The sequence below is a fragment of the Drosophila suzukii genome, chromosome X (assembly GCF_043229965.1).
Source record: "Drosophila suzukii chromosome X, CBGP_Dsuzu_IsoJpt1.0, whole genome shotgun sequence".
Classification (NCBI taxonomy): Eukaryota; Metazoa; Arthropoda; class Insecta; order Diptera; family Drosophilidae; genus Drosophila; species Drosophila suzukii.
Window position 1 is genome coordinate 12717710 of NC_092084.1, and position 14043 is coordinate 12731752.

Genomic DNA, 14043 nt, shown 5'->3' on the forward strand with positions numbered 1-14043 from the left:
TCACTTTAACAATAACCTTTCGAAATAAAACATTCCTATATCACATCCTATATCATATCGTAAAGTTAGGATCAAGATTATTAAACATTACTCATCCATTAAAATATAGAAGTAATACCATAAATAAAAACCTTATAAATATTTATAAATATATATTTTCCATTGTCCATTTCAGGTTGGCATCCACATGGCCGGCGACGACGACGACGACGAGGCTGACGGCGATGAGGACGAGGATGAGGACGACCCCGATGGCATCGTGGTGGTTGGCGATGAGCTGGACAGCATTCCGCTGGACCACGACAACGATAACGATCACGATAACGAGCACGAGCACGATAACGATAATGAGAACGACGAGAGCGACGAGCGCTCCACGTCGGCGGTTTCCAGCCTGAGTCAAACCAAAGAGCAATCCAGTCCGGGCAAGGTCGTCCAGTCCGGCCTTGAGGAGTGCCACACCTATGCCCACGCCCATTCGCACGCCCACGCCCATGCGCACGCCCATGCCCATGGCCACGCCCATGCCCACGCCCATGCCCATGCCCACGCCCATGTCCTCGCCCAAATGGCGGCCAATAAACGGAAACGCAAGAGTCAAAATCCAGTTCGATGTCCGGTGCAATCGGATGAGAATTCCGGTGAGAATTCAATCGATTACGATGTGGCCGCCGATTTGTCCATTAAGAAGGTGCGTCTGCCAGCGCAGGCGGCACCCGCATCCGCCAAAGAAACCGAGGTGGGCGAGTCCACCAAGTCGATACCATCGCCACCCCTCACGCCCTACGGTGATCTCAGGCCGGTGGGTCTCTGCATCAAGACGGAGCAGGATCAGGAGCAGGATCAAGGGCCGGAACCGGAAACGGAACTGAAGCGGGAAAGGGGTGAAGAGCCAGCCGGCAGGGAAAAGGATCCACCGGTGGACACCACACTGGATCTTTCGCGGGCAGCTGCGGCCATCAAGCTGGAGCCCCTGGAGGAGCTCAACTATGAGGCGGACGAGAATCGCTATGTGCGCATCAAGCAGGAGCTGATGGGCGGCGGCGGTGATGGCGATGGGGATGGCGATGATGAGTCCTTGGCGGAGGAGTCCAGCGACAAGACTGCCAATCACAATAATAATAATAATAAAAGTAATAGGAATAGTTTGCGGCGCGAGGAGAGCGGCAATGGCAATGGCTTGCAACCGGATGCGGAAACGGAAACCGAACCGGAACCGGAAGTGGAACCAGAACCGGAAGTGGAGCCCGAAACGGAGGTGCCCGAGGTGCCCATCGATAAGGAGAACCCGCTCAAGTGCACCGCCTGCGGCGAGATATTCCAAAATCACTTTCATCTCAAAACGCACCACCAGAGCGTCCACCTCAAGTTGCACCACAAGTGCAACATCGATGGCTGCAATGCGGCCTTTCCCTCGAAAAGGAGTCGCGATCGTCACAGTTCGAATCTCAACTTGCATCGCAAGTTGCTCTCGACCAGCGATGATGATCATGGGCTGCTCCATGCTCCGGTCGTAATGCCCACGGATCCGCTGCTCGAACTGATGAGCCTGAATTTGAATAACAACAAGGGTGGCTTTCCGCACATTGTTGGCTCAGCCGGCGGTGTGAATCCCGCGGCAGTGGGGAGCATCCAGGCCGAGATCCTGGCACGCCTCTGTGCCGGTGCCCATGCCCATGGACTGAATGTACCGCTCTGTTTCGAGGCACTGCAGCATCGCTTCGCCTATCCGCTGGTCAGCGGCGATGGATCTGCGCAACAACACCAACCACCGCCACCAGCACCCAATCCCCGCCTACTGCTCGGCCATGGAGGCGGCATGTTTGCCGGTCTGCCAAGGATGCCGCGATTCCCCCAGCTGACGCCCCACATGCTGGCCGCCGCCGCTGGAGCCGGTGGTGGTGGTGGTGGGGGTGGGAATCCAGCAGTTGGCCTGGGCGGACTGAGTCCCTTCTGTCGACGCACTTCCTCCGACTCAAATTCACAGCACTCGATCACGCCGCCGCCGCCGCTGCTGCCCCCATCGCTGTCGAAGAGATCCCAGTCCCGATCCCAGTCCAGATCACCGGATCACTGTGCACCTGGGGATGGGGGACATCCCGGCGAGGTGGCCGGAGCCGAAGAGGCGGGCCAGCGGCAAAGTCCCGATCGCATATCATGACCATGTACCTCGTACTATGCCAAGGCTTTGGCATTCTATCACTAAGAGCCGAGGGCCCCCATGCTCAGATATGCAGAGATACGGATTGGGGATATATGTGTATCTATATCTATATCGAAATCTATCTAATATATCTATACCAGATGCATATGCATTGCTCATGCTCACATCGAGGATCGAAGATCGCCAAGATCGAGGATCGTCTGCCGCTCATAATACGAAGGAATACTTTCACTTAGGCTAATGCTAAAAATAAAAAATATTTAGATGGATCAACTAGCATTTTTTTTTCTATACATAAATATACACACAATATATATATATACATATTTATTTATATATATATATATATATATTAATGAGTCCCTTTTTTTTTAATTGTACTTATGGAAAACTGATGTTTTGTGTACAAGCGTCGTGTTGTAGAGAATTTATAAATGGCAAAGAAATAACAAGTACTAAATAAATAAATAACGATACATATTGTTAGTGATACTCGATTATGTAAGTTAAATAAATAGCCACTAAGCAGCGTGAGTAACGTTTTTTTTTTTTTTTATTGTAACTGAAATATTAAGTGTGTTGTATATGATATGACGATGGCAATGGGAATGCAATTAGAATGAGTCAACAACGACGAAACGCTTTATATGAGGAAACGAACCAGATTTGATTACAGATTGCCGTTTGCCGAACCTAGGTAGGGTCACTCATTGAAAGTCCTCATGATCCAAAATCGATATAAAAAAAATACGTTCTGTTGTTTTTTTTTTATTACAAACAAATCCTAAAGTAATTATGTAGTCGGTTAGTTAGTTCTGAAACAGTAACCAGACAAATACCTTCAACTCATATTTAAGCTATATATGTTTGCAATAAAATATCTGAAAATTCTTAAATCTCTGTGTGTTTAACTGGGGAAAGGGTGTTTTGAATTTTTTCAGGATTCTATGAAAACTTTGAGGGGTGAAAAAGTTTGATGGGAGCCCCTCAATCTCGAAATAAAGGATTGGGATACAGATGCGCTTAAGAGAAATCTTTATCATACCGATGTGCTTTTATCATCTAATAATATTGTCACCCCATGACAATCCAAAATATGTCTTTTTTGAGTTCACCAGTGACCAGGGTGATCTAAAACTTGGTTTTCGGAAGACCAAAATTTGTAACATTATGTTTAAACACAACATTTTCACAGGTGCTCTTCAAGTCCCTTAAAAACTGTTGTGTTCTAGGCATAATTTTAAAATTTTGGGATGTATTTCGATTTAAAGTAAATCCCATGTGGAATATTTAAATAAATATATGAAATTTATTTAAGTAATACCCTTAAATCAAATAATAGTTAGATATATAATTTTTTAAAACCAAGGTACAAATACATCTTAGCAATTGGGTGACTTTCTTCCTTACGTTTTCAAACATTAATAAAGATTCCTTTATATGTACACTGATAAAAAAAACGTAGTAAATCCAAATATTTCATATTCAACCCAAATATTTTTCGCTTTGATTTTCATCCATTGCGGTTTTTATTAAATTTCAATATGCGCATATTAACCTTTTTTTCCATATTAAATTTAAATATTTTCGGAATAGATTTTAATATTTTAAATATTTAAGTTAAATATAAGCCATATTTAAATTAAATACAATGCATATTTCTATTTAATATTATGACTATTTGATTTTAAATTTTTAAAATTTGAATTAAATAGTACACGTGTTTAATATAAATAGAAACCATATTAAATTCTAAAATTTTAATAGTTAAATGAATAACCGAAATATTAAAATTCAATATAAGTCGTATTAAGATTCAATACTAGACATATTTATTCAAAATATGCCAATCATAATATTAAATATGATAAGTATTCAAATATTTTTGGTACACTAAAAAAAATTAGTACACAACTTTTATTTTTGTTTTTTCGATTTTATTTAAACATTTATTTTTCATTACGGCTTGCTGGAAGGTACAAATAATACAGTTACACTTATATTTATTTTTCAGAGATCTGTATAAAACATATTTTTTAGCATTTACATCATACATACATGTGCATTGGATGGCTTGAAAACTCTTCAATGTTTTTTAAGAACTAATACATTTTTAATTATTCCACATTCATATGCCTGCAAATGGTTGCATGTTTTAACTTCTATAGCATTACACGCTACATACACAGTTGTCAATTCATAAACGAAAGAAAGTACTTTAAACAATCTTAGAGTATTACCTATCTTAATAGCTAAACACTAATTAGTTTTGTAAGTTATCTGCGAAATAAATAGTAAGATAAAAAAGAAAATTATAGATTTCGTTTTAAAGAGATCAATCAAAATATGAACGGTTAAAGATTTGGACCTGAAAGAAAACAACAAAAGAGCACAAAAAAAATAAATAAAAAGACAAAATCCGAATGTAGTCTGACTAAAATTATAAATTACCAATTCCGGCGCCCGCGAGTCAGCATATTTTGGCCATACTTTCAAAAGCTCAGCTCCATCGAAAGTTTTCACATCCTTACGCCGAGTATCGGTTTTATTCTCAACAGGAACCTCCAATATTTTATCCAGTTTTATATGCTTCGTTCTGGAATTTGTATATTTGGCATATACATATGTATGTTGGTTCGAGAATGTATTTGTTTGCCACTGCGAGGAATGATATAGAAAAAATGTATTACATATTTAATTTAAAACCTACTTTGCCGTATTCTTACTTTTAAAAATGTATTTATTTCTACGTTTTTTACTTACCTATGACTTTGCCAGGAACGGTAAACGCACGCTGTGTGTGGGTAGATGTGTTGCAGAAAATGTACATACATGTGTGTGTTCGCTAGGGCACGCTCAACTTTGTTGGCGACCAAGCAACGGTAAACGCACGGTGTGTTATGTATGTGTGTGTAGCTGCACTTGATTGTATGTTCATACGTTTCTGAGAACCGAAAATTTTAATCCACTTAATAATTAATACATTCTACGTGCATATGTATGTATGTATATGTATGCGTGTAACGGCGCGCGCTAATTTGTTGTATTCTAGGAAAACGCAGTACGAGTAAAATATTTTTGATAATTTTAATTTAACTTTTATACACACATATGCACATATTCATTTTTAGACTATTTTCACTTTAAAAAAGATACGACACGTCCTACTTCTTTGGCTGCAATTATGAAATGGCAAGCGTCGTGCCGTGTTGAAAAAGCGGAAACAATTGTACATATGTACATACATATGTATGTATGGCCGAATACAGTTTAAAGAAAAGACATGCCGCGAAAAATGTACTTTTTGGCATTGAATGTTGCTGCCAACATACACACTTATTTATTTAAAGAAACTTCACATGATTTTTTGATAGCGCGATCAAGTTTAATTTTATATTTGTATGCCAACTTCACTTTTATAAAGACCCGACACGTCCAACTTCTTCGGCTGCAACTCTTCAATAACACGCGTCGTTTAGTGATCAAGAAGAAGAGTCATTGATCAAAGCAAACGCGAAAGAATGTGTGTAGGATAGAACAAAAAAAAACCGCCAAGAATTATCTTAGCGCCTTCGTTTTTGTTCTGCCCATTTACATATGTACGTACATACATATGTACATATGTCAATTTACTTTAATGTATATACATGAGTATACAGTTTATGAAATAAATCTTTTTGTTAAAGTCAGCTTAAAATATTTATTTTAAATATTATCGTACTTAAAAACGGACATGGCAGAAACTAATATTTAAATATGAAACATATTTAAATGTAATAGTACAAATAAAATACATTTTAATTAATTAATTTGTACGTAAATATAAAAGATATCTTCTTGAGGTGTTTTTATTTGATATAAACATTGAAAAACCCTTTCAAATTGACACTTTCTTTATTATTATTACAAACATTTTTATTTTAAATATTAAAAAATTTAAAATAAAATAATTTGAATACTCAAAATTAATATGAAACATTTTTAATTTAAATACGGATTTTTTTAATTCTGAAAATATTAACGATAAATATAATATTTTTAAAAATAAATATAAACAAATTTAAATTAAATATGCTCTTCTTTGATTTAAATATTTTAGTATTAAACTATGCAATTTAATATGTTTCGTATTTAATACAATGTTTTTTGTATTAAATTTAAATACGAAATATGAAATTTTTGATTCAATATGCGGATATTTAAATGTACTATTCCATTTTTTTATCAGTGTAGGTATATAGATACATTTTTTAGATGAAAGATATAAAATTAATGTTATAATATAGTGATAAAGTAAGTACATATAACACAGGTAGCCATATCTTATGGGTAAAGACAAATCCGATGAACTTGAACGCTTTAAAAGGATAGTTTTTGCGGAAGAGAAATTGCAAATTGTTGATAACAATTAGGATTGCAGATAGCTAGAATGCATGAAGGTGGAAGTTGGTTGTTTCTTTTGTGCCACAAAAGGGTTGATTTTCCAGCAAGCCGTTTAATTTTAGATCGATTAAGGGAAGCTCGTAAATTTTGCTGCCCCGACTGCGAGGGCGTAGTGTCCAAATAAATGAATGCAGTGCGCCAGTAGATACTGCACATGCAGGCCGGGTTTTTGTAAGGTGTGTGCTCTCCTGGTATCTTATATGGCCTGGCCATATGTACATATATAGGATATGTAGCTACACATACCATATATATGTATGTGCATATGGGTGCCATCCGTATCCATGTATCCATGTGTGGTTGGCCATGTCACACCCGGCCAACCCCAGTATAATGTATCTACCAGCTATGGTAGCAACACCATCGCCATCGGCACAGCCATATAATAGTCATATGGCCCTATAGCCATATATGCAGCCCTGTATCCAGTGACCTCCCCTTCGTTTGGTGTCTAGAAAATAGCAGAGCCCAACCGAACCGAGCCTCCGGTGTGGTGCAATTTATTTAAAGTAACATTTTAGTGTTTCCTTCCGCTGAAATCCGCTCTCTTCCTTCCTGTTTGGCAGGACTCGACTCGTACACGTCCTATAGGACTCCAACTCGAACTCGGACTCGGACTTGGTTTGGGTCCCTGTGTCTGTGCCACTGACTGTATTCCACCTCCATCTCCATCTCCATCTCCGACTTCCAGTGCCTGGCTCCTGGCTCCTGGCTGGTGGCGCCCCGGTCTCAAGTTCCACGAGGAAAAACAACAGATTGTGGGTAAATAAAATTGCCACAATGTTATCGTTAAGCCCGAAGCAAACACGCAGAAAACAACAGCCCACAGACATGGGGCACGGCAATGTGTTCCCTTAAATGCTCCTCGGCCTTTTCGAACTCTGCCCAAACCCTTTCCATACGCATCTTTTTTTCAGAAACTTATATCCTACCATTATGCATTTTATGCAACATATCATTTACTAAAGATCGCTTTTGCCTTTTATAAAGTGTCTTTTTAAAGATACTTTAAACTAGGTTTCACGAAAATAATATTCCTATTTCTTAAAAAGTATAGGTTTTAAAATATATATAGTTAGAGATAAGCGATTTACTTATACTTTTATAATGTTTAAGTATATTATTACAATTAAAAAAGAAATACCGAGTCATTATACTCATATGACTTATATTTTATACAGTATTTAACCATATTATCATGTGATTATGATATAGTATACTGTACATATACTCCAATATGGTGATGATATAGTAAATGGGCCTTAACCGTACTATCATATGGTCATGAGATAGTATTAAACCATATTATTATATGATCATGATATATAAAAGAATAAGTACATTGTTAGGTATTCCTAATCGAGTTAACTTAAAAGTATTATGTATACTGACAAAGATTCAAGTAACTACGCTATCTTACTTATAAAAATGAAATCCCACAAGATATAGTAATATTATAAAAACCTTCTGTGTTAGTAAAACAGATTTTCACCAAAGTTCCAATTGAAATTAAAATTCTTCAAAGGTCGTTCGCCCAACTACCGAACTCCATAGTTTTTTTTTTGATTGATCGCGGGAGTTAGTTTAGCCTTGGTCATAAGTTTCGCTTCCCGAGATACCGATTTGATTTTCTTTCTTTACTTTTTCGCGGCCCGGCCGGCCTCAGTGCTTTTTTAAGTGCACCTGTCGTGGAGTGAACGTTAACCCGGCTCTAATTCACATTCAAAGACCCCAACCCATACCAGTCCGGGGTTCTCGTAAACGAGCAGTGTCATCATCGGCATCATGGGCATCTTGTGGCCGGCTGCCACGACTCCCAATCGTAATTTAATGCTGGCGGTCAATAGCATTACGGCTGCAGCACCAACTACTACTCGTACTACTACTACTACTACTACTACTACTAAAACTACTGCAACAACAAATGGCTTATGAACAAAAAAAAACAAAAAAAAAATGCACAAAAAAAAGCTAATCTGATAATACAGAATTGAAAGGGGCGGTCACGGCACGAATTTTGCTACACGCTCTCGATACGATGGCAGTTCTCCACCGCCCCAACATCCAACATCCCAAGATCCGAACCTCCAACTGAACTGAAGTCCAGCGATTGACGTTGGCAGCATCGTCAACCGAACTTCTTTCTTCATATTGGTATAGTATGGTATAGGATCGTATGGTATGGTATGGCATAGTATGGCATAGTATAGTGCACCGCATGCGGCTTGAACAGAAGGGATCGATGGTCAGACGGTGAAATTGCCTTTGGCCGGGGCTAAAGTTGGAGCTCAACAGCTCCACGAATGCAGTGTACCTGTGTGATAGAAGGTTGGCTCAGAAGCAAAAAAAAAAAATAATAATAATAAAAAATACGAAAAAAAAAGAAGCAAACTGCAACGGCAGCAGCAGCAGCAGCAACAACACCAAAAGTCCTTATAATCTTCTGCGAGATTGATGGCATGGGACCAGATGTCAATAATTCAGAACAATGGCGGTAGTTTACTGTACCCACTGGAATAGTTTTAGTCCATCACAAGCCAAGATCGAGTGGGATATGAGGAAAAGGGAATAGAACATAAAATATATCTAAGTTTTGGAGAGTTAGGATAGTTAGGAACCAAGGCTAGTTAGGAACTCTTCAGTTCTAGTTAGATAGTTAGGAACCAGTGCTAGTTATGAACTCTTCAGTTCTTTACAAAGCATAATCGAAAAACAATGTATAAAATCATATCAATTTAAAGAAACAATATCATAACTTAATAATCCTTTAAAATGATATCCAATTTCCCATATCTTGACCCGATAAAGGAAGCTAAAGCGAACTCTACTTTACCCCGTGTACCCCCTTTCCCGAAACGAAACTAGCAGAAGAGCAAAGAAAGGGATTAAAAAATCTGCTCAGCTCAATTATAAAAATTCATCCCAATCTCAATTCCCGCGAATCGTCGTCTTCATCTTCGTCTTGGTCCCAAGATCGTATTATTGCCGTTCTGGCCTCACATCTTGTGATCCCGATTCACTCTGCGTTTTGCTGTGGTCATTCGTCATTTAAAGTTCGCTCAGTCACACACACAGAGCGTCCGGTTTCCCAATCTTCGGGGACCCAAGAAGACCATAATCTGCAGACTTCCCGAGTCCCAACTCTCCCAATCCCAATCTCAATCCCCAATCCCAGCAGAGTCGCAGAGTCCCAGAGTGCCAGGTTTCCAGGCGTCCAGGTCCAGGTCCCCCAGTCATTGACACTGATATGTGTGGCTTTTGAAATGACAATCAGCAATTTGCTATTCGGAACCGTTTAAAGTAATTTATTTTTTTACCTTCCCCCTCCTCCAGGATGAGATTCACGCGGCGCGAAGAGTGCTGTATATCACAAATGTGCGAGTGTCTTTGATCCGAATCTGAATCTGAATCTCAGGACCCTTGCGGCCCTGTTGTATTACATTGTATAGATATTCTGGGCCATTGACAAAGGATTTTGTTGTTAACAAGAATACAAATCTTCTTATTAAATTAATGACCTCACTATGTTTGATGTTTCGCAAATCAATCGCCAAGTCTCAAAGGCAGTCTTCTACACTTGAAGAAAATAAAGAACTTTCGTTTAATTCTCAGGACCCAAACTAAAATAGAATTACAAAATACATTTATGGCTTTTTATATTTTATTCAAATTAAATTAATATCAACATCTATTTGGTATAGAAATGTTCTTTGATACATGACTTATTCTTTTCAAGTGTAGACCCAAAGGATTGCAGAAACATTTTGTTATGGTAAATTGACTTCGTGAATATTTAATGCTAAAAAAAAGACGAAATAGTGTAATCCCAGCACCCACATCTTGGACTTCGGTCTGGACACCCAATCTGCAATCTCCGTGCACTGACCACCCCCACCAGTGATTGAGCACTACGAGTGGCACACCATATGTCAACCCCTTTTCGAGTTGTCCACTGTACTGTTTCGGACGGACATCCAGTCCAAGGATCCCATGTCTTGGACTCATCTCATAAATAATGCAGTCAATTAGGCCAAGCGAATGCCTTACACACACCCTCAGCAAAGAGGTCGGCAGGGGTTAGATAAGGAGTTGACTTAATAGTGAACATATCGTTAATAAAGGTACTAGTACTGTAATGCATAAGTAGCATTTAACTAAAAATAAAAAAGGAAACTAACTACAGTTCAACATTTTTCATTTTATCTGTTTCCAAGTTTTTCAAGACTTGGTGACCCCAAACTATATTTCTAAGGCCCATAATTTGACCAATTAGATTCCTATTTCAAAATAACATACCTTACTAAGTTTGTGATGCAGTTCCATAATAATTTACATTTAAATTTTCCTTTTTAGTGATAACTTGTAAAAAGGTGACCCAAACCTGCATTTTTGGAAAAAAAAAAATTTACAATATTACTCATCCGCCATGTCGGTTATAAGGGAGTAATATGTGTGAAATAATCTATAAAAACAAAATGTTTCAATTAATTTAATAACGAGCCTTTACAAGTTATGGTAATATAAACATTGTAGCACTCATCTTAATATTGAAAAGATTTTTTATTTACGACAATGTTGTAAGATATTTTCAAAATTTTGTGGGACCCCCAGAGAACCGATCGCCTTATTGTTGTCTTTCTCTTAAACTTCATCGCTGTCCTTGTTTGTGAAAAGATGTCTTGCATTGACTAGCCGCTCTTCTCGAATTGCGTGTAAGGGGCACATTTCGCCAACATGCGTGAATAAATTAAGGTTTCTAAAGGGATTGTCACCCATGCCACTAAAACAAAATCCGTTGTCATATATATCACTCGACCAGGGGGCGGACTTCGGTTTTTGTGGCTGGCCAGTGGCCACAGGAAGAGAATCTTCGGGGGCTTCGACCGGGACAATGGGTACTGCAAACTGCAAACTGAAAACTGCAAACTGGACACTGGAAACTGAACATTGGACGTGGGTCGCAGCAGTGAGCTCACTGCCAGACGTAACCGGCCCATAAAATATGACAAACATAACTGGCTAGCAGCAGAGACAGATACAACGGCGGTAACAACAACAGCTGCGGACCTGTCGGCATTGATACAAAGGGCAAAAAGACGGTGTGTGGACACCCGCTTCTTAGCTGTCAATCGTCTAAAATCGTTACGGCCACTTGACGGCCAGAATGAAATGCAGCCCACAAAACCCAACAACAGCCCCAAACAGTCCGAGTTTTAAATTATTAACGACGAAAATGTTGTGACCGGCTAACTCGGCGATACTTAATGGGCTATGTAAAGCGGACTTTACACCCCTGTATATCCCATCCACACATATACCATATATATCTAGTGAAATACTAACTGGGTATCCGGCTCGAAGGCTCAAATGGTCGAGGGGAATAAAGATTTCGATCGCGATCGCGAACGCGATGTGAATGTAATGTCACATCCACATGCCATAAACGTTGTGATCAGTGTAATCATAATTTATAATTGACTTGCTCGAAAATAAATGGCACCGAGCAGCACCGGCCGACCACGATCATTGGCATCCTGTCGTCACATTCATTTAAATGGTATAAGAGCGAGTCAAATGACCCGGGTCCTTCGGGCTCCGTCGCCATAAGCTGGTTCCGCCTGGTCGCCTAACTAAATGAGCTTCAATTAATTTAATCGTGGGAAATCTCAAGAGCTTGGAAAACACTTCTGCAAGCAATGTCTAAAAGTATGCAACGATTTAACATGATAGCATACATAAGAGATTCCACAGAACTAGTTTTTAGCTAGGTGTATATATTATGTATAGTAAATATTCGAAAAATTTGGCACATGTAATCTTGCTTAATAATTCAATCCTATGGTGGGGAATCTGTAGAGGTTTCAAATCACTTTTGTCAACACTGTCAAAAAGTATGCAATGGTATAATTTAAGCCTAGGAAACTGTTATGAAAAATATAAAATACTTTTAGTATAATTTTCAAGAGATTTCAAATCCTTAGAGATGTTGCCATATTTTATTACTATTTTAACAATGAAGCAATTCTAAAAGCTTCTCTCACTTAATATTGAAATAAATATGGGACCTAAGTTATCCAATCCTACGGTAGGGGATCGATTTTACACCTTGGCAGGAAGGGCCGAGAAAAAAGGCCTGAATTGGATTCTCGGGCGCCAATGTTTGCACCGCGGGGTGCAACTGGAAGCAATGATGCAGATTTGGCAGGCAAACCCAGTCGAACCGAGGGAAACCAAACCATTTACCGTCGGTGCGGGCACACTAAGGTGGTTTTATTGTATTGCCTGTGAAATGAGAAATAAAACAATGTCATCGCTGGATCTTCGTTTTTTTTTTTTTTGGGTTTTTGGGTCTGGTCAAGCGATCCGTTGCGATGCGATTCGATCCTCGAGGTGGTGATATGCTGGGTATATGAAATTTATTTTATATTTTTTTTTGCTGGAACAGGAAGGAAGTCGTGAATCTATTGCCAAAGCCGGATGGCCTTAGCAATCTTAACCTTTTTTATTGTTGGTTTTTTTCAGCCTGGCTTTTAGTTGCCAAACATTTGAAAAGTAATCGTTCAACGAAGCGATTGACAAGGTAATCTACCCCGTAACATGTGTTCACAATATCAAGGCCATGCCACGCAACATCCACCCCATTCCAAAGTACTCCAACCTCCAACCTTCAACCTCCGGCTATCTTCACATCCTTTTGCTGGAAATGGGTAGTGAACAAAGGTTGTGGCAAAGTTTTGCCCAAAAGACGCCTCTCCCTCAGAGGTCAAGCTTAAAAAGGCGCAAGCAAAAATGATGAGAAAAAAAAAGAAATAAAATAAAAATGAAAATCCCTAACAACGTGACGTGCAAAACTTTTGGCCGCTGATAAGATTTTTGGGCAGCATTGAAAAGGGTTTTGGTTTTCCTTTTCGTGCGGGTTTTTGGGCCACTTTTTCTCGCTTCATCACTTATGCATGCTTTGGTCTATTAGATTTCCGTTTCCGGTTCAACTGTAACGCATAAAAGTTTAACAACGTGTTTGAGGTTTTACGCTCTTTTGGCACACACGTCAATGCGATTTTAACCGCTAAGGCTCACACACCTGACCCAAGTCCCTTTTCTTGGTCCTTTCATTGTCCTGGCATTTTCCAAAAAACCCCCTGTTCCATGCGACCGCCCAACCAAACGGTTGATGTATTACATTTTTGCTATTCATATTTGATGGTCAATACACTTTCTAAACAGGGTTTAAACCTAAAAAAAGTTTGAAAATTTGGTATTTAAAACCTACTATTAGTTTAAAATGCGGTCATTAAAGAAGAAACCTAAAAATATCATAGAAAATGGATAGAACTACATTTATCTGGCAAAAGAACTTATACAAGTATTTATTTTGTATTTCCCGGGAATATTTTAAGATTCGCTTATTGTAATATTTCAAATATATTTAAGAAAAC

At 39.0% G+C, this 14043-nt stretch overlaps 1 protein-coding gene and 1 long non-coding RNA gene across 7 annotated transcripts in view; one reads left to right on the top strand and one right to left on the bottom strand.

Annotated features, from left to right (window-relative positions):
• disco-r (disco-related basonuclin zinc finger protein) overlaps positions 1 to 3060 on the top strand; it is a 36147-nt gene extending 33087 nt beyond the window's left edge. For all 4 annotated transcript variants that reach the window (XM_070997513.1, XM_036820476.3, XM_036820477.3 and 1 more), the window contains one exon: positions 176 to 3060. In XM_070997513.1, coding sequence (XP_070853614.1) covers positions 176 to 2161 — 1986 coding nt within the window. In that variant the 3' untranslated portion in view covers positions 2162 to 3060. The remainder of the gene's footprint in view (positions 1 to 175) is intronic.
• A 1019-nt stretch (positions 3061 to 4079) lies between these two features.
• Positions 4080 to 5779, bottom strand: LOC139353442 (uncharacterized). 3 transcript variants are annotated; one of them, XR_011604715.1, is made up of 4 exons: positions 5333 to 5777; positions 4928 to 5108; positions 4616 to 4822; positions 4080 to 4532 (listed from the first exon to the last, which is right to left on the bottom strand). It is a non-coding gene; the product is annotated as an uncharacterized lncRNA (long non-coding RNA). The 3 variants fall into 3 exon arrangements; XR_011604714.1 differs by having other exon boundaries at positions 4080 to 4444; positions 4928 to 5779; XR_011604713.1 differs by having other exon boundaries at positions 4928 to 5778.
• Between the last annotated feature and the right edge of the window lie 8264 nt (positions 5780 to 14043).